Source organism: Hermetia illucens, chromosome 3, assembly GCF_905115235.1.
Source record: "Hermetia illucens chromosome 3, iHerIll2.2.curated.20191125, whole genome shotgun sequence".
In the NCBI taxonomy this organism is placed as follows: domain Eukaryota; kingdom Metazoa; phylum Arthropoda; class Insecta; order Diptera; family Stratiomyidae; genus Hermetia; species Hermetia illucens.
Window position 1 is genome coordinate 34,948,917 of NC_051851.1, and position 23,586 is coordinate 34,972,502.

The 23,586-nt window shown below is 45.4% G+C and overlaps 1 protein-coding gene across 1 annotated transcript in view; it reads right to left on the reverse strand.

The window, feature by feature from the left end:
• Positions 1-23,061, reverse strand: part of LOC119652430 — a 425,085-nt gene extending 402,024 nt beyond the window's left edge. The window contains exon 1 of the mRNA XM_038056559.1: positions 22,447-23,061. Coding sequence (XP_037912487.1) covers positions 22,447-22,468 — 22 coding nt within the window. The 5' untranslated portion in view covers positions 22,469-23,061. The remainder of the gene's footprint in view (positions 1-22,446) is intronic.
• Between the last annotated feature and the right edge of the window lie 525 nt (positions 23,062-23,586).

The window sequence follows — 23,586 nt, forward strand, 5'->3', positions numbered from 1 at the left end:
AATTAAAAGACAGGAATTGCTATTTATAACCATATATTCCAAATTCTAATTCTAATAGCTATATCATCATATATTTGTTATAATATCACTACTTTTACTGAGAGTCCTCCATAACATTTGCCCTGCAGTCTATGTCAGGCCATCAGCTGTTTTCTGCGGCCATTGGATGCTGCGGTGGAGACAAAACCATAATGGCCCCCAGGTTCGCGCCCCGATGCACCGCAACATGTCAACTTTGGGGAATCTGCCCTTGGTTTTATTGCCTAAATCTTCTAAAAAATCAGAACCAGGATGCTGTCCGAAAACTTTTCAACGGACCGAAAAAACCAGGGACTGACGAGGTATCAAAACGAACCCACAATATATGGCAACGCGATAAGGGAAGCAAAGCAAACCAGCTTGAAAAAAGCATGCAGGCTATACGAAGCTATAATCAAGAATAGGATAATATTCACTCTCCGTCCGAAAAAGGAAGATGGAAAATATACCAAGTATTAGGAGGACAGGTCACGTCTGCTCCCCAAAACTAACTTCCTGAATCCTCTCCCATTATGGAGGAGAACAACATTCTCAATATACTCCAAAAGGTGGTAAGGAGCAGCGTAGCCGAAGGGTATATACGAAAAATATGGAAGCGGGCGAAGGTGCTTTTTATTCTGAAATCGAGCAAAAAGAATCCTTTTAACCCTAAATTTTTCAAACCAATTTGTCCGACATTGTTTGTCCTCAAAACAATAATGAAGGCATTAGACAACTTTATTACAATTAATGCTGAAAAACTCCCCTCGGTCAGATGGGATAGCCTTTAGTAGTTCACTATAACATTAAGGAAGTCAAAAACATGAGGATGAGACCAACAGACTATAACTCTAAAAACAGTAAGGAGTCATAGATTTAAATCCACCCGCGTCTTTGAGCAATCAAGTCACATTCATGGCACGGATTTTAGCGACCTCACCAGAATCGTGTTCCATCACGGTGGAATGTGAAAAGCCTGCACTCAGGGTCTACGGCAAGGTCAGTTAGAAGGGAGAGTACAGCAACTCTCTCAATGAGGAAAACTGGAAACCTGACTACGGCCGACCTGGTGCTGACACTGTCGCCTAATTCTTCCAGGCAACGGGAAGGTATGGCTCGACAGAACGAAGCCTTAGCCGCAAAGGAGAGGGATATAAAAGCTAAATTTTGCCGCCTCTATAAGGTAAAGCAGAAGAAAGGGAAACTGGTGACATGAACGCAACTGGTCTAACACATGGCACATGGAAACAAATTTATTCTGTCCGGACACCAGAAAGTTGCGAACGCTCACAGCTGACGACGGCGGAAGGTATTGCAAAAAAAGGCGAATAGAAATCGTACGAAAGAAAGCACAACTTTCATCGGAAGGTGGGGAAAAACTGGTAACCCCGTTGAGATCCACACTAAGTGCAACAGACTCTTTATTAGACTACATTTGTGTTAACAAACATAAAGGTTAGTCAAATTAACTTTGCAGCATGCCAAAGACTCTTCTTATCTACTGGCAACAAGGCTGGAAAAGTTGGCAATTTCCTAGTTTTCCCTTACATATAATTTTGGTATATGAGCCGGGTTCATTTTAACGAAATCTATGCTTGCTTTTTGATGTTAAAACTATTAGAGACAACCATGTTGAGGAAATTCCGTCCCTAATACTTAGTTGTGATTAACTTACAAATCCCAGTTTACTAGCATGAGGAAATACGTCACAGTGCCTGCATACCTACCCAATGATTCCTTGTGTCCTCCGCCGACGCAAGAACTAAGGGATCAAGTAGTGTATGCAGAATCAAATGTTCTGGAACCCTTAATAGGTTGCGATGCGAACGCTCAGCATATTTTTTAGGGCTACAACAAATACAAGGAGAGAGGAAAAAAGCTATTTGATTTTATCATTTCACCAGGTCTCATTACCGCGGCTGGTGTCAGGTCACCCGGAGTGGTTGGTACTTTCCCAGCATTATTATAGGGCGACCTAGAAATCATCTGAGCATCCCTCCTAAGGGTGGTAAGGAGCAGCCCAACATTTGAGTATATATCAAGAGCATGGGGCAAGCAAAAGTACATAGTCTTTATTCTGAAAGCGCGTAAAAAGGATGCTTTTCACCTTAAATCTTTCAGATCTGGCATCGTTTGTCCTGAAAACAGTGGTAAGGCGCTTAGATAATTAGATTACAACTAATGCTGAATACAATGGGGAAGGTCTTAGACAACTACTTTAGAACCAACTCATAATCCTTTACATCCTCAACATATAATCTGGACCTGAGGAAACCGAGCAATCGAAGACACGAACAATAGCCTAGAAGACGGATTCACACGAGCTAATGTAGACAGGATTCACATATTCAGTGCTATGCTGCGTCAAGACTCACACTAAATGAATTTGTGTCGATGGTGGAAAGACTAGCTCCCGCAGCAAACTACCCCAACCCAATAATGAGAGCCGGTGATTTTAATGCTTGGGCCGAAGATTGGGATAGTCACCAATGGCAGGTGAGCGAGGACCGTCAGGCTATCATTTTCCCGATGGAGTGTAGGACGATTACCACGTGTCGCCACTTTCGATCATGTTACTCCCAGGGCAGAGGTGAGGCAACGTTTGATGTGTTGCCTCTGCCCTGGACGAAACCGTCAGTCAAGATTTTTGGAGGACAGAAGCAAAATGTATCAAGAGAACTGCAGTAGCGGGTTGGACATTCAAGAAACTTGACAAGCAGATGTTCAAAAAAATACTTCTACAGGAAACTATGCCGATGGGAAATGCAGAAGAAAAAATGACGCAGATTCTTGAGAGGATACAAAAAGCATGTGACGCTTTCATGCCACGTCGCACTGTATTCAGGAAACGAATGCCCAACTTCTGGTGGAAAGCCGAAATCTAAGAGCTTCGGAAAGTTTGCCTTGAAGCCGAAGACACAGCTGAAGTCTGCTCTAAAAGTAAAACTGAACACTTGAAGGGGCTATGCAAGGAAGTGATTTCCGAACCATCAGAAGGTGCATCAATCAAGGCTAAACGGTCACCACCGATCACCAACCCTGATTTTCTGCGGGGTATCATTAGTACCCTCTTTTCACAAGTTTCAAATGAGTGAAACCTACGCACTGTCCATACATATTCAAATGAAACTCTCGAGGTAACCACGGAAGAAGCCGCAAAGAAGATTGTCGAAAAAAAGCCCCAGGCTTAGATGGCATTCCGAATAAACCTCTGGTAATGACCATTAAAACAGTTCCAAGGTGGTTCGCAGAAACATTTACGACGAGCCTCAAAGAGCCTCAATTGAGTGCATTGCGAATGTCGTGCACTTACCGTACAACATAAGATGAAGCAGCATATGTGATCGCAGGCGTGGTCCCCAGCGACATTTTGGCGAACGAGGGTCGGCGTCTCTATGAACGATATGCACCAACCATATGCGATCAGTGAGTACTATACCTATCGTCGGCAATTAGCACGAAGTGAAGCGAAGTAGCAAAAAGATGGGATGCTACACCTAAAGGACGCTGGACCCAAAGTATTATTCCAGATATCTCAAAATGGATTAAAAGAAGGTACGAGATACCATGCATACTTTTATCGCTTCGCGCGTGACGACCCCCCACATTGCCCATCATACGAGTTGATTCCGGAGGATGCGGAGCATATTGCTTTTAACTGTTCAAAATTTACCACACACGAAGCGGAGGGGGAAGTTGACGCTGAGGTGCAGATGCCACTCGAGCCTCTGGAAAAACTTAGATGGCAGGAGAAATATTAATGAAGGCGATCCATAATCTGCTAGGGAAGGAGGAGCTTCGGAGAAAAGTGGCAAATAACTACACGAGCCACAGTTCGTAACTGATCCTGCCCCGCGACGTAATACCGATATAGCAGCCCCACGAGGAGGCGAAGGAGAAGGAGGTAATTAAAAGACTCACATAACCGTATGGCAAGAACGAGTGGAAAGTTCTGAAGCTTTCGACTTTCTAACGCTAACAAAGAAGAAAGAGAGGCAGACAGACCGACTGACGGATATGATTCTTTATGGTAGTTTCACGGGGCAGGAGGAGGTGAGGATGGTTTTAGCGGGTAAAAATCCCACACTCTGGCGTGTCCAGGCCAGAGCCTCTTGAAGATTTCCACCTCCTTGCAAAAGAAAATGAGAGACGGACGATTTCAATAAATACCTTAAAAATGAATGCATTGATGTTACCTGCTACATGAGAGCATCACATACAGAATGAACGTCAGTGCCACTTGAAAGCAACAAGTCTTCGTAGTTGGAGCACTCTACCCCGACATAAACTGAAGAAAATAGCTTTGTCATAGTAGGAGATAACACAAGATAACACCCGCCGGCAAAAAGAATCCTCTTAAAATATGATCAGCAAAAAGTACTAGGAACTATAATGGGCTGATTCTCGAAATTTGAATCCCTGGTTCGATACTGATTTCTAGAAAGTTTTCTTCAAAATCAAAAGAGAATGTCTTTGCTTAAAAAATACATTTCAAAATCACTATCACTATCGTAGGAAGACAAGTCTACTCCAGCTCAGCAGCGCTAGCTTCTGAGCTAGAGCGGGCGCTTGTGGGGTCCGTATCCACTAAAAACAAACCGCGCGAGGTGGGTTTACCTTTAGACACTCGCAATGCTGGTCCTTTGATTTTTCCTCCTCCTAACTTCCTTCACTAGCTCATCCTGTATCTTTACAATTGCTAAGGAAACCGTAAGGCAATTCTCCCTTGACCTCGATATCTCTGCTACTATACTATCCGGGCTCACGCTGCTCCCATAAAGCTGGGTTCAGATTTCCCCCATCCGTCTTGAACTTCTGTCAGTGAAGCATCACATGCTATGGGTGCTCCGGTAAACTACTTTCGACGAACCATCCAGCGCGAAGCGATAGTTTGATTGGGTGGAAGTGGGTCCAACCACAATTCTGTTCAAGCCATACCATAGTATCGGAAATGAGCCTGTGCATCCACCAACCCTTCGAACACTCGTTCCATCTGCATTGCCAGATGACTAGGACCTTGGCGCATTACTGCGTTCCATATGCCCCTATTATGCAATGTCAATTGGAAATAAGCCCGTCATCACCAGTATTGCCTTATCTGATGTAATATTAAAATCATTGTAGACCTTCAAAACCATCAGAAGTGAAAAAGAACTCACCTGTTCCCATCTCTAAGAGTTTTTGAGCCCCACCGCCCATATAGACAATTCCTATAGTAGAATAGATTGCACCAATAAGGTTAAAAGGATTCTCCGATAAGCGGGCAATTGTAATCTCCTCTAGGATGTGGAGAACAGACATGTGATTATACATAACATTCTATAGCAGAGAATCCAGCAATGATCCCTGTAGTATCTCCGTCTTGACAATGTACTCTCTGCGGCCCTCTTCAGAGATGTTTTCTGAAAGGTAATTCTCAATCTCACTCATCAAATATTCAAATCCGCCCAGAGTTAACCACCGCTCATTGTATCCACCTCAGAGTCGAAACCCATACTGACGCTTCGACAAGCTGTTACTTCTTTCAACGATGCATAACAGTATTTTGTAGATGACTCTCTCCACCATCCTTCCCACTATATCCAACAAGCACATCAAGCGATATGATTCTGGATTTTCATTTAATTTTTGGCTTTGGGAAACAACACCAACTTTTGATTTTTTCATTCCTTTAGGCGTGCCTCGAAGGTGGTGTCGTAAAGGTCAGACCTAGTATTCACTGCAAGCTTTAAACTTTTGATAAAGATGCCATTCAAAGCAGTAGCCTTCTTGTCAGCGATCATAATGCATGGTAGATATCAGTGGCCGCTCCGACGAGCCCAATTAGCGCTGTGGTGCACCGTTTTCATGCCTCAAACTCCTAAGACCGTGACTGCTGTTATGAGAGCGGGGAAACGGAGTCTAGTCAGCTCGGATCTTCAGTGCCAGCCGGCAGCATTCACGAAGGAAAGCAGCTCTCCCACCCTGCAGCCAGAAATCCAAAGAACCCAGTTCTAGCCTGACTGTAACTAGAGCTGAACAATCGCAGAGAAAGTGCATGAGGGTTTCCCTTTCTTCTCCGCAGCTTCGGCAATGCGAATTGTAGGCTATGACGAGCCTGCCCCGCGCAGACCGCCGTAATCTTGAATACATTTTCACGCGTTACGACTATGTTATAAGCGGAACAAATTCTCCTTGACCTGGCACAGCTTGTAAACCTTCGCCATCTAAGGCCCACGGGTGCTAGGTAGTGCGAGTAGACTCCCCCATGACAGCCGCCAGCGAAACACCGACTGTATCCACCGAAGGGCTACCAAGGGCAGAGCATAACCTGGCCAATCCATCAGCCCGCTCATTCCCTTCTATGTTCCTATGACCGGGAACCCAGAGGAGGGTGACCTTGAGCGTGCCGCTCAGATGGTGCAGCAGGCCTGGAAGATGTCGTCGCTGAGTACAAGGCTTTGTTGGTCGCTTGGCTTTCGGTCAGAATGGCTATGTTATGGATCATGCTCCAGCCATCGGCATACTTGCAGTATCGCCACTACTTCCGTTTGGAATACACTGGAAAAACCTGGGAGATCATACGACTCGGATACACTGTGTGTATTTGAGAAAACACCCGCGCCGACTTCACAGTCCATCTTTGATCCACCGATGAAGAATACTGTGTCATAATCTTGCAACACGCCGTCAGTCTTCCACTTTGCCCTGGTTGGAAAGTCCACAGCAAAGTTTCTCGTGAAGTTCAGCTTGCGTGTGACATAGTCCGTGGGGAATGCCCAGATTTCCCGAGGTACTTCGTCTAGGATGTTACTGTGGCCGTAGGACTTCGCAACCAGCATCCGGACTCACATAGTCTGACGGCACTTCACGCTGCAACTTATTTAATATGGAGGTCTAGAGGGAGGAGATGCAGGAGTACATTGAGAGCATCTGCCGGGCAGGCCTGCAGAGCCCCAATAGCACCTGTACACGCGGTTCTTTGAGTCCTATTAGGCTTAATCCTATTGTATTTTTTGCTCAAAGCCTGCCACCATACAATAGAGCCATACGTTAGGATCGGACATACTACAGCGGTGTACATCCAGAGAACCATCCTCGGCCGAAGACCCCATTTCTTTGCAAAGATTCTCTTGCAGGCATAGAATGCTATACAGGCCTTTTTAACCCTCAATTCTATGTTCAACCTGCAATTTAGTTTTGGATCCAGTGTTATACCCAGATACTTTACATTAGAAAAAGAACCAATCTTGCTCATTCAGCCGTGGTAGGTGGAATTCAGGTATCCTTGCCTTAGTGGTGAATAGCATCAGTTCCGTTTTGGTTGGGTTAATGCTGAGTCCGCATATAGCATATTTCTCAACATTCCTCTTTCAGTGTCAGATCTAGGTCCCCACTTCCCTTCCGATGCAAGCTACATACATATAAGAGTGCAAAATGGTTCATCGAAGTGAAAATTCAGTGGAATTTGAGGTGTAAAATGGAAAATCTGAAAACGTTGGGGTCTCAACATCACATCAGAAACGAAATGATTGTCAAAGAAACATTTTAATCTCGAATTTTTTCAGCAATGCTAGGCATCGCGATACTTCAGCCTTACACAATCGCGTGCTGGTTAAAATTTAAAGATGGCAGTGAATAGGTCACATAAAAAGTGAATAGGTCACATAAAAAGGCTAAAAATTCCATTGCTCGTTTATTTATGCAATTGAATGTAGTTTTCCAGTCGTCCTCCTTGACACAAATGCGTAAAGGAGCTCAGGTGGACTGTAAGTCAATCAGTTAGCCCTCGGGATAATTGAACTAAATGACATCCCTGTAGCGTATGTGATTATGTGGTAGTTTACTCTCATTTTCCAATTCATGTAGCGCTAACGTGATTTAATTCAATACAATTACTAGTAGCGAGCCTTCTGAGGGTTCAATGTCCTCCCAATTCATTACAGAAATGGACTTGATCTTTAACATATAATAAAACTAATTCAACATACGAGTTTCTAACAAAACACTTAATATCGAAACTTGTCAAGATACATTATTTACAGGGAAATTGCTCTGTATTTGGATATTCAACTTATTAAAGGAACTTGCCGAAAAATCAGTTCCCAAAGCCAAGATAATCACTGGGTTGAGCAAGCCTTATCATTGCGTGCAGGTCAATATGTCACTCAGTAAATACCCTCACTTTATGTCACAACCATATATTCCTGTCAGGCGCAATCCTGTCCGCAATTGTTATAAATCTACTAATCAATTTGTACACATAAATGTATTGAAATATGCCTCCACGTCTGACTATTAATTTTTGGCTTTTGCTCTCTGATCCGACTCCACCGATATGAATGATAATTCCCGAATATTAATTAGTAATTGGAAGCTAACATGCCAAAATGAATCGATATTAGAGCTCCGTGGAGTCACAGGGGCACGACAGCGAGTACAAATGCATGACTTCAAAGCAAGGTCGTCGAAATTCAATTAGGATGACATCATAGCAGCGGACAAGAAGCGGGGGCAGGAGTGAGTCCTTACCTCTGCACAGGCACACCTGTGCAGTTCACTTTCAGGTAAATTAATTTTATGCGTTACAATATCGATAAATCGTCCTCCATTTTCGGCAACTTTCAGTCGGAAAATGATAAATACTCCTCCATGCTCTGCATGCAAACGTGAGCGTCTTACATGTCCTGTGAGTACGAGTGTACTATGCCGAGCCAAGGAGCTTTCCATGACTGAGAGCATTTGTTAAATAAACCATGTGAATTACCGACGGTCGGGCAGCGTTTTCTACTGAGATGGATGCATTCATGTTCTAGATATAAATTATAATGAATGGCTATAACCGCAAAAGGATACATATCTATTTGGTGGCCAGGCAAGGAAGGATGGCCTACTGCTTCCACAAGAACCTTATCCAGGGCGTTGAGGCCGACACTGACCTCACGAGGTTCCAGTCCTTAAGCGCTATGGGATGAGGTATATCACAGCTCTGCGGAACGTCCCTGGCCTCCCATGAAGCACACACAAAAGCCAAGACCATTAGCACGTGCATTACGTACAGATGAGCAGCAGCGAGCGAGGTCTTCCGTGTTAATTATTATCGATTGCTTCCCGAAAATAAACTCACTGACCTAAGCAGCTTTCCGGGGCTTTCCTAGAGATGTTCCACTCAAGCCTGAGAACAGCTTTCGCCGACTATATTCCTTCGACTAGCACGCATAATCAATAAGTGCCCTCATTTAATTACAATTTTCGGCTCGGGGGCGAGCAACACAATGGAGACGTATAACAGCCCCGAACGAAGCAAATGTCCTTCCCAAAAGTTACGCGACAAGGAGTCTGCTCTTGATGCAGGCAGATCGAATCAGGACCGTAGATGGAAGGAAACGACAAAAATTATCCGAAGGCTCCGCGACCCAATAATTCGTTCATGCCTAATGGTTTATGAATGGTTGCTTGCATTCACTTGGGCCTAAGGTTGGAGAATGTCGTCAACGTTTCACTTTCCAACGACCTGGAAGAGGAAAGACTAGAATTTAACTAGGATTAAGGCAACGCACTACTGTTTGTTGTTGCTATAAATCAATAATTCAATTTTGAGCTTGCCCCCTCACCGCCTTCCCGGCTCTCGTATGGGCTGTAGACAAAAGGATTTCAAGGATACTACCGCTGGCTGTTGGGTTGTGCAGAGCTTGTATATAGTGCCGAGGAGGCATATATCCAAGGGAATATTCATTGTTTAGTGTGGGAATAGCTCAAATGTGAAGAGTGCTAGTGCTTTATTTACCAAAGTATCGGGTTGTAGCCGTTCTTTAATAAAGGATAAAAGTTGGAACCGTCTATTTCGGTAGATGGAACGTCGTTAGCACTCTTTTCAGCTTGATTGTTGGTTGAGTTTCAAGGAAATTGGGGCTTTTAGCTACAGCAGGAGAGTGGACCTAAAGAAGGAACACTAAAGTTAAATATTCTGTGCTAAGTCAGCTGCCTAGTTTTTCATTACCTACACAAATACCAAAGAAATGCTATTTGGATATTCTATTTGTGCAAGTATAAATGATTCCATTTGTACAAAGGATTTGAAGCAAGAGTACGATGGCATCGGTCACACCATCCTCCCAGGCATTAGTTTGTTATTCGATGAGATCATCACACAAAGTCAGCTAAGGTAGAAAGTGTATGGTAGATTTGTATTCAAGGACATACTGCTGTCTGTAGTAAGAAGATGACTTAGCTTAATAATTGAAACCAGAGAATCGTAATTAGGAATATGTCTATTAACCACAAAGTCTCACTTCTGATTCAAACAAAGTGAAAAGGAAATATAAAAACTCTTCGATACAGTAGAAAAGATGGGGTTTGAGTTTAGGTCCTTCCGCACATAAGGGTTTCTAGCAACTTCTATTAGTTCACTACAACGGATGCTGTCGACAGTTTCAAATCACCACCATGATTTGTTTTCGCGCTGGTCCCGAGTTGCGATCATTCGTACTGATTAATTTATCAAGACCACCCGGCTTAAATTTTGAACTTCCAAGATCACAAAGGTAGTACAGGTCAAAGGGTAATATAGGTCCCAGGGCGAAACGTGAATTGGTACCCACGATGGAGCATGAAACCTGGGAAACGCCCGCCGAACCAACACCAACAGCTCTACTACCAAATCCTACATATCTCCACCTCCACGTGGTGACCGATGGGAGCTCTTTCTTCCGAAAAGTTGCAGACGAAGAAGGATGAAGTCGAGTCTCCCGCGCCTAAAAACGGGACAAATTGTACCAACTGGTCATCCAGGCTGGGGGTTGGGTAGGGCTGATAATCCTACACGGAAAACAACTTGTTATGAAGTCACAACAGGAGCCTCAGACTGGGTGGATAACACAACGACGAACCCGGCAAAGGCAAAGGAGTAACGATTTGCGCATTTTTTCATGGAACGTGCGCTCTCTGTAGAGAGATGAAAGAGCTGAGCAGCTAGCCGATCCCCTGTCACAATATAGGGCTAATGTAACAGCGTTACAGGAGATGCACAGGAAATGAACCGGTTTGCTGGAGAAGAGCCACAACACCATATATTATAGTGGCCATCCAGTAAACCATGTGTTCGGAGTAGGTTTCTTAGTCAGCCAAAAAATGAAACCTGCTGTTATCGGCTTTGAAAACATAAGCGAACGGCCATGCACTCTGCGCGTGCGAGGCAAATTTAGAAATATAAGCCTCATTAACGTTCACGCCCCTACAGAGGAGGCTGAAGAGTCGGAGGAGGATACCTTCTATGAGGCAGTTCGATGGTCCCAAGTCTGTCCCAAGTATGACATCAAAATCATACTTGGGGATTTTAACAGCCAAGTAGAGGCGGAGCCCGTATTCGGGCGATACAATGGCTCCCATAGTTTACTTCAAAATACAAATGGTAACGGACTGCGGATCATTCAATTAGTAGTGTCCCACGAAATGTTTGTTGGAAGTACCTGTTTTGTGCGGAAAGCGGTCCACACACATACTTGACCCTCTCCAGACGGGACCGCCTTCAGCCAAATTGACCACGTGTTGATCGAACATCACCACCTCTCAACCTTGATGAATGTCAGAAAATATAGGGGGGCCAATATTGACTCGGATCACTATCTCGTTGGCATGGTGCTCCGAGCTCGAATAGCAACACCACCAAGGATCCCTTCTGATAATCAGGTGAGAGTTGACACCGAAGCCATCGACAACACAGTCCTCCGTAACACCTATAAGAGCGAAACGGGTGCGGCAATAACCGCAGTCAAGATGAAGCATGAACAAACGATCTTTATTATTGGTACGCCAATAAACGTAATTAGTCGCACTCGCAAAAAAAATCGGAACGGCAGGTTTGACAATGAATATAAGCTAGCAACGGAATAAAAAAAAATAACACACACCGAGTAATGTTGCATTCTCAAAGAATGCGGGGACGTACGGAGGCTTATCACGAACTCCGGCGAGCGGAAAAGCAACTTCACTGAAAGAAGAAGGAAGGCTGGGACAACCAATAGGTCTGTCAACTCGAAAAGTTCAGGGAGCAACCGCACAAGGTGCGGAAGTTTTACCAACAAGTCAGCAGGATGAAGCCTTACACACCTCGATGCTCATCCTGCCGAGACCAAGAGAGAAATCTGATTTCCGACAGAATAGGAATATTGGAGCAATGGGTTGAGTACTTTAATGAACTACTGAACAACCAGTACATCGGCGAGTTGGAGGTCTCACCAACTAAAGACGACGTACAAATACTGCCATCACCAAGGATCGAAGAACCAGTCTGTGCAATTGATCGGCTTAAAAATCATAAGTCGCCAGGAGGCGATGGAATTACAACCGAATGGTTCATCAACTTGTGCTCAAGGTGTGAGACAGCGAATCAAAGCCTGACGACTAGCAAAGACACATTATCTGTCTCATACATAAAAAGAAGATGTCACGCAGCGCTGTAATTATAGAAGTATCACGTTGCTGAGTACCGTCTATAAGATATTCTCCGCTATCTTGCTATGTCGAATAGCCCCATACGCCCTGAATATCATTGGCCCATACCGGGCTTCAGGCCAGACAAATCAGCAACAGATCAGAACTGTTGGCATATGAACATCGGTTGCACCATCTTTTCATCGACTTACGGCCATGAGAGTATTCGGTATCCCGACGGAATTGATAAGACTGACTAGGCTGACCCTAACCAATGTACGAGGCCAGAAAAAAGCAGCAGGATCACTCTGAAGGCCATTCGACATCAACAATGGTCTAAGACAGGGGATGCCCTATCATGCGTCCTCATCAACCTAGTGGTTCGCGATGCCGATGTAAATGCGAGAGGCACTATCCTCTTTAAGTCCACCCAACTACTGGCTTATGCTGATGATATAGGCATCATGAGGGGAACGACCCGAGACGTACAAACTGCCTTCATCCAGATCGAGCAGGCGGCAATTGGCGCGAAATCTTGGACTGTACATCAGTCAAGATAAGACGAAATATATTGGGTCAGCAGTAAAACCCAACAACATCAAATCGCACTGGTCAAACGAGAAGAATAAAAATTGGAAGCTACAACTTTGAGACTGTTGACAATTTCTCGTCTGGTTGCGTATAAAATCCGGCTCAATAGGTTACGGTGGGCGGGTCACTTAATCCGTATAGATGAGGATGATCCAAGCAGGAAAGTCTATAAGGGCACTATCTATGGTATGAAAAGAAGACAAGGTAGACTCTGCTTGAGATGGAGCGATGGCGTAGGGTTTTAGAGATATCGAATTGGTGGACCTCGATGGAAAACCGAAACGTCTGGAGTTCCTTATTAAGGCATAAATATATTATAAATATATTGGGTCCGAACCTTGCGATTTCGAAAGCTCTGCTGCGAGGTCGTTTGGTTCTACTGCTTTCTCCTTAGCAGCTACTTTACTTACCCTTACTTTAGTTTTTTTCTGGAAGACGAATAATCTCTCCTCTTCAAGCGATGGCATTAAATTTTGCGTGAGGGGATCCTGACCAAACTATCTGGATGTTAGCAAGTTTACCAGAATGTGTCCGCATTTTTCGGCATCAAAATTTAAGCCACCATCAAATATACATATGTGTTAGTTGGATGATGGCAAATTTTGGTAGTTCCAGATCATTTTACCCATAATAAGGCGAAACCAGTTTTTGAAGTCAATGAAATAAATCCTTTTCGAGTTTCGCTAACTAAACAGCTGTCGCTTTTGCCTTATAAGGTGGTTAATTATGTTCGAATACCTTGAAGGATCTAAGACTAGATATCGGGGCTTCAGTGTGACATGGACAGGAAGTGATGTTAACACTTCAGTGGCAGCGTAGCACCGCTGCGCTGAAACCAACGCAAGGACTTCCCGGAGCAAGGCAGCAGATTGACTAGTTGTTTCCAGCACGGAATCCACTGTCATTGAACTGGGTGTAGCGAGCATCAGCCACAGCACTCCCAACCCGAAACCATCGATGTCAGGGGTCCCCTGAAAAGCAAGGACTGACAAGAATGTCGGTCGCCGGAAACCGGCTAAATAGAGGAGGTCCACTGGAGTTTTGCTTAACAGCCAGTACCAGAAAGTCATACATATTCTGAGGAAGATTGAAAAGAATAAAGAGGCCGGCTTTGTCGACGGGCGGGGATGAAAAGGACCTCGTTAACTACAAGGCGATTGTTGAAGAACATAAGAGCATAAACCTGGCAGTCGAGAAGAAGGCGAAGCCCACCGCTTCCAAATGCAATCGATCTCAAAACGAGGTTGAACAGAAACAAAAGTGGAGCAGAGTGTGGAAGGGCTCGGACACTAAGCAACTGCTGAAGACAGATAAGCAGCAACAGCCAGCCGACGAGCCACGAACTGCGAACTCCTTCAGCGGTGTGGCCAGGAGTCACTTACATGTGACGCTGGCGGATGGCAATTCCGCTAGCGCGAATTAGCGGCTTGCGAACCAGTGTTAAGGCCAGGGTGCCGAAGATCAGCATCTGGCGTCTCGTGGGCGACAAAGGCGAACACACGGGATACACTCTTGCTTCGATTCCTCTCAGATGATCTGCGGGTTCCACGTTATAACATGCGAGCACAAGTCTCGGTTCGTGAGATGCCCGGGAGGACGTAAAGCCCAAAGCCCAAAGCCCAAAGCATCTGGTTGCCAAAGATCCATTTGTAAAAAGATAAGCTCGTCCAATCGCTGCGCCTTCAAAACCCAAGGATTCACAAGGACGACTGGGTAGGAGGAGGAATCTTAAGCGAACAGCCAAACTTTCCTGTCACGTATAAACGGAGAGTGCCTATAGGCACTGGAAAAGGCAAATCACAACGTGCGAATCGGAGTCAGGAACGCAAAGGTGAAAGTTTCCCGCTAAGCAAAACCGGACGACGACTTAGAACCAGTGGACATCGCCAACGAGCTGTTGGAGGAGATGAGGATCGATGGCCCAACGGGGAAGATATCTACTTTGCACTAATACAGGAGCCCTGGATCGGAGAAGATCAAAGAGCTCCAAAGCAAATAATATAATTTATTCCACAGCATAAGAGACCCTGATCGGAATAGATCTAGAGCAAATATCCTACTGCAGCACTGTGTCGTGGATTGCCGAGATTTGCCGGAGCTTTATATCTTTGGGGTACGTAGCACTTTCTTGAAGACGCGCATTAGTGGTTTTCATACCGAAAGCGAGCAGGCGCGCCCATGAGTCCGTGAAGAACTTTCGACCAATAAGCCTAACCTTTTTCGTTTTGAAGACCCAAGAGCGCGTCCAGGACATTCATTTAAGGGTGATTATCTATGTCTCAGCATGCATACCTTGAAGGTAAATCCACAAAAACCGCTATCCACAAGGTAATTGGCACGGTTGAGTGGTCACTGCAGCACAATCAGTATACTCTAGCTGCTTTCCTGAATATAAAAGGAGCATTCAACAATGTTAGTACCAACGCCATCAAAAAGCATAGAAAGGAACGAGCGACCAGGAGGACTTGTCTGTGTATGGTGAGGGAGAAGCTTCAGCTTCTGAGCACTCAGGCGGTGTTGGCCCATTGTACTCGCCTCCCCCGTCTAACGGAAAATTCCGGATTCGTTATCGTATCGCAGGATTTCCGTTAGTGGATGTGATGCTACCCGTCGCAATTAGAGAACATCGGCACCAAAGATCTGATGCCTGATGCGTCCATAGGCGGGGCATTCACATAGGAAATGCTCCATGGATTCATATGCCCAGCTAGTGAATTATGGCCTGTCAGAATGCCCACAATACACCTGCAAGTCCTCCTGCTTTTCGACAGGATAATCTTTGCGGTACGTATGTTCGGTTCTGGCAGGAAAAGTTTGGTGTGTCGAGCAGCATTTAGGCTCTGTCACCTGTCATTATGGGAATCTTGTTCCCAGTTTTTGAAAACAGATTTAGCCCAATTGCTGGCTCCGGTCCCGGCATAGGGGAGATTGACCCCTCTTTCGCTAAAGCGTCCGAGATTTCATTTCCCTCTATGCCACAGTGACCAGGTACCCAGAGTAGTTAAACCGTATTGAATCTAGACATAAAGTTCAAACGGTTTCTGCATTTCTGAACAATTTTCGAGGTGATCAAAGGACTACTCAATGCCCTCAGCGCAGCTTGACTGTCATTGCAGATTGCGATGCGCCTGCCCTTCAACGGATCGTCAATCACCCAGTTTGCCAACCTTAGGATCGCATAAACTTCGGCTTGAAAAACCATTGTATATTGTCCCAAAGGAAAAGCCCACTTCTCGTTTTTATTCGTAAGGTAGACTCCGGCTTCAGAACCCTCTTCTGTTTTTGAGCCATCGGTGTAGAAGACTTCCGTATATCCCGCCACGCCTTCCTCTGGGTCTTCCCAGTCCTCTTTACGCTTCAGGGTAACTTCATATCTTCTACCAAACAGATGTATGGGGACACGAGAATCGGAAGGCATTGTAAGAACTGGATTCAGTCCTCCCAGTAACTCTTCCAATCCTCTGTGCCCCCCACATCCGTTGTTTTTCCATAGATCTAATCGAATTAGCGTATGAGCTGCTCTCATTGCAGTGCTTTGAATAAATATATCCAGGGGCTGCAAATTGAGTAGTGCATTCAGAGCTGCGCCGGATGTCGTGCTTATGGCACCAGTGATACCCAGGCAAACAGTTCTTTGCAGTGCGGCTAGTTCACGGTGAAAACCTTTTTGTCTCACCTTAACCCACCACACTACGGATGCATATACGAACATCGACCTAATGATGGCAACGTATATCCACATTACCACATGAGGCCTGAGTCCCCATGTCGAGACAAAGGTCCGTCTGCACAGCCCATAAGCTGTGAGAGCTCGTTTCATCTTTACCTCTACAAGTTTGTTCCAAAGAAGTTTTTTATCTAGAGTAACCCCCAGGTATTTCACTTCTTCGGAGAGTTGAAGCGTAGTACCCCTCATCTCAGGGAGACAAAGTCCATCCAGTTTTCTCCTTTTTGTGAATAAAACCATTGTGGTTTGGATTAACTGGCAGACCATGTCTAAGGCACCAGCTGTCTATCAAATCAACGGCACGTTGTATATTCCTACACTCCGTTCCAAGATCCCGATCAACAGCAAGTACAGCCACGTCATCAACATAAGCTTGCGCATGTATTGGCAAATTTTGCAGTTCGCATAGCAGTGAGTCGATCAGCATACTCCACAGAAGTGGCGAAAGTACACCTCCTTGGGGCAGCCCTTCGTTGCTTCCTTAGTCAGATAGCGATCGACCCCTACCTCAGCGCACAGCAATCTTTGCGTTAGCATAGCATGGATCCACTTAATTAAAGCATCATCAACACCATGCGCTCTGGCGGCATCACAAAGTTTTTGAAAAGGCGCACAGTCAAAAGCCCCTTCAATGTCCACGAACACCCCCCATCGCGTACTCACCATTCAAAGTTGCATCCTCTATCTTTGTGACCAAAGAATGAAGAGCAGACTCACAGGACTTTCCACGTTGGTAAGCATGTTGGTTTTCACTAAGTGGGTGTGACCTAAGTGCGTTTCCACGAATGTGACGCTCCACCAGTCTCTCCAAACCTTTCAGCAAGAATGAAGTCAAGCTGATCTGTCTTAAGTTCTTTGGATTAGAATAGTCATCCTTCCCAGGTTTCGGTATGAAAACTACCTTAACCTGTTGCCAAGAAGAAGGCACGTAGCCCAGAGCAAGACATCCTCGAAAAATATTTCTTGGAGTTCGCTCCAAATGCTCCATACCCTCCTTTAGCATTGCCGGATAGATGCCATCGATGCCTGGTGCTTTGAAATGTTCAAAGGACAGTATGACAGCTCTCACCTTGGAGGACTTACTAGGCGCTGCTCTGGCTGGCAACTGTCAAGAGTAGAATCTACTCGTACTACTTAGCAACCGCGGACTTCAAATGGCGAAAGCCCACCACCTGTGTCAAATTAAGGAGGATTTGGCCCGATTATAACAAAACTCGATCGCGAGAGCTTTTATGCCAGACGCATGGAAATGCATGCAAGAAAAGCAAGGTTACGGAGGTCTGCGCAAAGTCCTGGCCTATAAGGGACCATGCCCCAGACTCGGCCTACCCTAAAATTCACATTTCCAAATTTGCGGAGAGGAGGGGAAACCCTCAGGCACTTCCTTTATGATTGTCCAGCTCTAGCTAGAGTAGGTATACCATTCTTTGAGAACCTCAGAGAGATCTCTGGCTGGAGGATGGAAGAGCTGCGTTCCTTCGTCAATGCTAGGGGCTTGACTCTGCCCGCTTGTTTTCATAACAGCAGTCACGGTGTTAGGAGTTTGTAGCATCAATTGAGTTCCTCAAAGCAACCCCTAATACCAACCCACCTACCCATGCCCGTCAGTTAACATTCAAACGCCTCGCTCAAGTGCAGAGGCGGGGAGCTTTGCGAGTGGCGTCTGCTTATCGCACCGTCTCCGAACCGGCTATGATGGTGATTGCGGGAGTGATCCCCGTTGCCTTCCTTGCCAAGAAGCGCACAGCTATCTATCGCCGTAAGGGCGAAAACTTAAGAGAAGTGGCTGCCCATGAAGAACGTCAACGCACCCTTAGCGAGTGGCAACTTTCTTGGCAAAATGAGCCAAGGGGCAAGTGGACTGCGCGGCTCATCGACAAATTAGACCCATGATTGAACAGAAAGCACGGTGAGATTGATTACTTCCTTACCCAACTTCTAAGTGGGCATGGAGGTTTTCAGTCTTACTTGCACAGGGTTGGGAAGGCGCGATCTCCTGATTGTGTGTTCTGCAATAGAGTGGCGGATGACGCTGAACACACCTTTTTCTCTTGCGAGAGGTGGGACGGCCCCGCCAGCAGCTTTATGCAGACACAGGGGAGCTCTCTCCAGACAACATTGTCAGAGAGATGCTGAAGAGCGCTGGCAGCTGGAATCGTATTGCGCATTATGTTCGGGCTCTTCTTACTACGAAGAAGATTGAACTCGACCGGCAGAGGGATCGGACGGTAAGGGGTTCGTTGAACTACCAACAACTCCCTTCCTCCCCTCCCCTCCCGTTGGTGAAAGGAATTCCCTGACTTGAAGGCGGGGGGAGCGGGAGAGCGGGAGGGCTAGCCCGAAGTAATGTGTCAAACAGTTCCAGGCTAGTTCTCTGATGACAGGGAGGTGTTTTGTTGGTAGCCCGCCAGCGTGCTGTTGCGGGAGTCCAACACTGTGCGTAAACGCATTCACCTACCCTTCTCCCAAAAAAAAACACTCAAGTGATTCCACTCAGGTGGCCCATCATGTTGTATATACCTTGATATACTGCTCGGAGCAGAAATCTATAGCGCGATATTACTACCTTGATTCATGGAAGCATCTCCTTGTCCAGCCAATACTAAATTTTGTTACGGTCTGCTTGAACCCGCATCCATTTGAAACTACCTAACAAGGATTAACGACGCTTCTTGGAGCACCAGCTAATCATATCTTAACACAACAGAAGACAGTGCGACTGCAAAAGGATATATAAAAACGATGAAACGTGATGAAACTGAGCAAAATGCTCTCCGACATCTATTCAAGGGAAAGACAGAGCCTTCAAAAAACTTACGCATTTCCCAGCAAATGGCACAACTTCAGTTTTCTCAATTAGAGGAAAGATTAGATAATAACAAAAACTTGAGGTCATCGAAGAGTACATAAAATTGGACCACATGATCGAAATACCGAAGCAAAACAAGTATTTCAAGTACAATTACTACTAACCATACCCTGCTATATGCAAGGAAGAAAATACAACATCAGAATTAAGAACGGTGTTCATTGCATTCCAACCAACGATTTCTGAGAAATCGCTCAACGATACACTCCTAACTGGGCCAAAAATTCTGAACAACCTAGTCTACATCCTAATGAAATGAAGGACGTTCAGGATAAAGTCGCAGAGAAAATGTACAGACAAATACCCCCATCCCAAGAACATTAGAGTTGCCAAAGGATTTTATGGTGAAACCATCCTTTAGAGCCGAGCAAACATTACACAACCAGAGCTCTTTTTTGGGAATTCAAACCTGGCATCAGCCTGCAGAGGACGAAAGGCTGTACCTTCCTCAGGCTTCAAAAATGTTGATTTTCGAAAGATGTTTCGAACTAAAGTTAACTCTTATATGTGAGCAATGCGGACGAACGATAGGATAGTCTTACGATGTTTAATCTCAATTTTTCTTGACTTAAAAATAAACATTGGAATTTTTTGAATAATAAATAAAATCCCAATTCCCATAAACATTCATTAATTCTTAAAGTTTCCCCATGTCTGGTCGCGATGCAGATCAGACAATCCATTGCGAAACATGAGGAGTATAAACAAATCATAATAATAAGGATCAAATTATATTTTTTCCATTCAAAAAAGAACAACAGAAAATGAACATCAATTCGATTCCATGAACAGTAAAACAACCCCGACCCACATAAAGGGCAATTTGTTTTAATTGCAGCTTCACCGAGCGGATAAAGCCAATCCCTCTGACATTCTCATTCCATTAACTTTCTATCAAGTCAACAAAATGACTTATCCTTGTTTCAGAAATGAAATGCAGAAACGAATAAATGTAACCCCATAACAGAATGGCACGCGCTCTCAATAAACATGGACCTTTTCCAATGTCCTTGACTGAATTAACTCAAAATTCCCCCAATTTATAACTGAGCACATAATTGTAATATGTTTTCCAGCGAAATTGACGTACTCATATCCCGCCGAGTGTTCGCCTGTCAGCTTATAAGAAAATTTGTCTTCCCTTTTTCAATTTTCCTCATAACACTGACAAAAAATGAAGACACCGAAAGGAAGTTCAGGAAGCACTTTTTTCAATCACGAAATCCTTTCTGTGCGAGTTGCGAAAGCACAATTCACTGACTGTTCATGCGATAGCTCTGAGGCACCAGAATTTAATCAAGCATTTCAGCTCCCATGACAGCAAAAGCCACCACCAGTTCCATCAGTTCATTCACTTTGAGGAGCTGTCGGCCATAAAGCCCACGCTGACATGTTAACTGCAATGTTTTGTGTCTCTGTTCATATCCCCAAGTGTCCCCCGAGTGGTTTTCCATTTTTACGATGCATCATTCTTTGTCAGCCACTGCTCGACAATTTTAATTTTGCTAATAGCAAATTACGCGGTCGCTACAAATACAGAACAATATCGAAGTAAATGTCGCGACACCCGTCAAGTGTGATGACGCTGATACACCAATAGGTCGACTCTTGAAAAGGACAATCGCAAGTCAAGCAAATTTGCGTTCTAAATTACTCCGGAAGCAAATTATTTATCCACCCCACGGCGAACACGTTCCTGTTCGGGCGTTTGGTTGTACTCCCGACCAGCAACACGGTCCGACTTAAGTACGGTTATTTATCTTCTCCTGTTCCACTTGATCAATCTTATCTGTAGACCCATCTGAAGTGATAATAAAGAAGTATTGAGGTAACTGCAAGCATAATCTGCCCTTAATGGATCAATCAGTCTAAAGCACGGAACATGCAGAGTGCTCGCATGTGTCGGACACTAAACCGCCTAATTGCGGCCACCCTGAGTGCCCGCTCCTTTATTATTAACGTGGCCAAGATAGGCGCTAGAAGATAGGACGTCCGAAATAGCTACTTATGCATCTTTGAAGAGCTCGAGCTCGCCACGCTATTGACGGATTACATCCATCTCCGAGCTCCATTCGGCCATTTATCGTAGCCAAGCAGGATACAAAGTAGGCCAGCTAACAGCCACCCGTGTCGCGGCGACTATACGATGGTCACCATAGTCCACCCATCTGTTGGTGCGCTCGGAGGATTTCGGTGTCATCTCAAAATGCATCCTTTGGAGCTTTCGCGTGACACGGCGGGAGCTGATGGAAGCGACCGAAGAGGACGTGACGCCGACGAGCAATGGATTGAGGAGTGAAGTCGCACGGACCTCTTCCTCTCTTTTATCGCAGGAAGGATAAATTTTGCGCCGACGACTACGACGACGACATAACATTATCTTTTCTATATACAACCGCATTGCAGCATATTTGCCGCCACCGTCGACAGGAGCGAGCGATCCATATAGCACACGCTACGCTACAAACGGCTACCACGAGCACACGACCCATGCGGATTCGGGATGGACTAGGATTGGGACTGCAATGTGCTCGCCTGCAAGCTCAGCGGCCGCGGGAACAGGCGAACACAGGCACAGCGAGGACGATGCCCCGAGCTCCCCCCGAAATGCACGTTGGCCGTGTGTCCGCATGGCAGGCAGGAAAGGAAGCGCAGATATGACAAAAGGCATGCATTATACGCGAATGAGGCTAGGCCTAACCGCTCCCGTATGAATTTTTAAGCACACAAGTCACAAGGAGCACATTAAGTTTGCATACCCTCTCGAGCGGACGACCCCGCTCGAGTACAAAGCGCAAAGTGAGTTGGGATTTGTCCTGTGTTTACTTACTCCGTTGCGTCCCTGAGCTCATGTGCGGCAAAACTCGGCTGTCGTTATCCTAAGGTCAATTATCCATTTCAGGAGGAATAATCACTGACTACTTCATTCACACGTCTAGGGCCCTTATCCTAATGGCGTAATTTCATCTAGGCATGTTCCTCGAATTAGAACACACAAAGCATAGCGCACTCGAGTACGTACAGCAAGGATCCGTTCGCAATGTATGTCACAAAGGAGGATTTATATTTACACACTCACGCCGCACGAGGATAATGACTAGACACTACAGCTTAAAGCTTAACCTTACACTAACTAAACTATGATATGTATCGGAGCACCTTCAGCACTTCCTGCGCGGATATCTACGACATGCACGCGGACTCGAGTCAGAGGATTATCGAATTACGCGATCGCGGAACCACGATTGGGCGCTAATCCCGAATTTGGCGCTCTGCAGCATCCCCTGCATGCGGGTGGAAACACGACACGACTATGCACCCTGAGACCGCGACGAGGACAACGCGGACGAATTTATCGCGGACCACCGACAACCACAAAAATCCACGACTTGTCTACGCCAAACTTTTTTGGAAGTCTCTGCCAAGCTGCGAGGATATAAACATGCAGGAAGACATTCCTCCTGGTCGGAAGGATATGAACAGAAATCTCCTTCTCTTAGCGGGTCGACGGTGACGTGCCGAGTCGAGGTGGATAGCTTGAAGAGAAAGTGTCCTTGTGCGAGAAAGCTTTAGTGCTCTGGAACTTTCTCTTAGTCCTCACGTTTATCTGTGTACTGTAGAAAATCGTAGGGAAAAGTTGAGAAGTTGTGTTTAAAATGTTCAACGGCGGCATTTTCGCTAGTTTCTGTTTAGTCGGTATCCTGTCTGCCTTTCTAGCTGTCTAGAAAACATGCTCCGAGGATGTCAAGCAAGGCGGTAGCTGGGGCAGTTACCGGAACTGCTCAAAAGTTTGCAGATGCCTGCTTTATCCGCGTTTCCCCGTGAACAAATTTCGGGAGATTATATGCAGCTAATCCTTCTGTGCATTCTCAGCGTGCAGATCTTCATGCTTGGCACCAATCTATGAGTACAACAATCCTTTTCGAAACGTCTGCAATATTTTAACGATTCCTTCTGCTCGTTACCATTA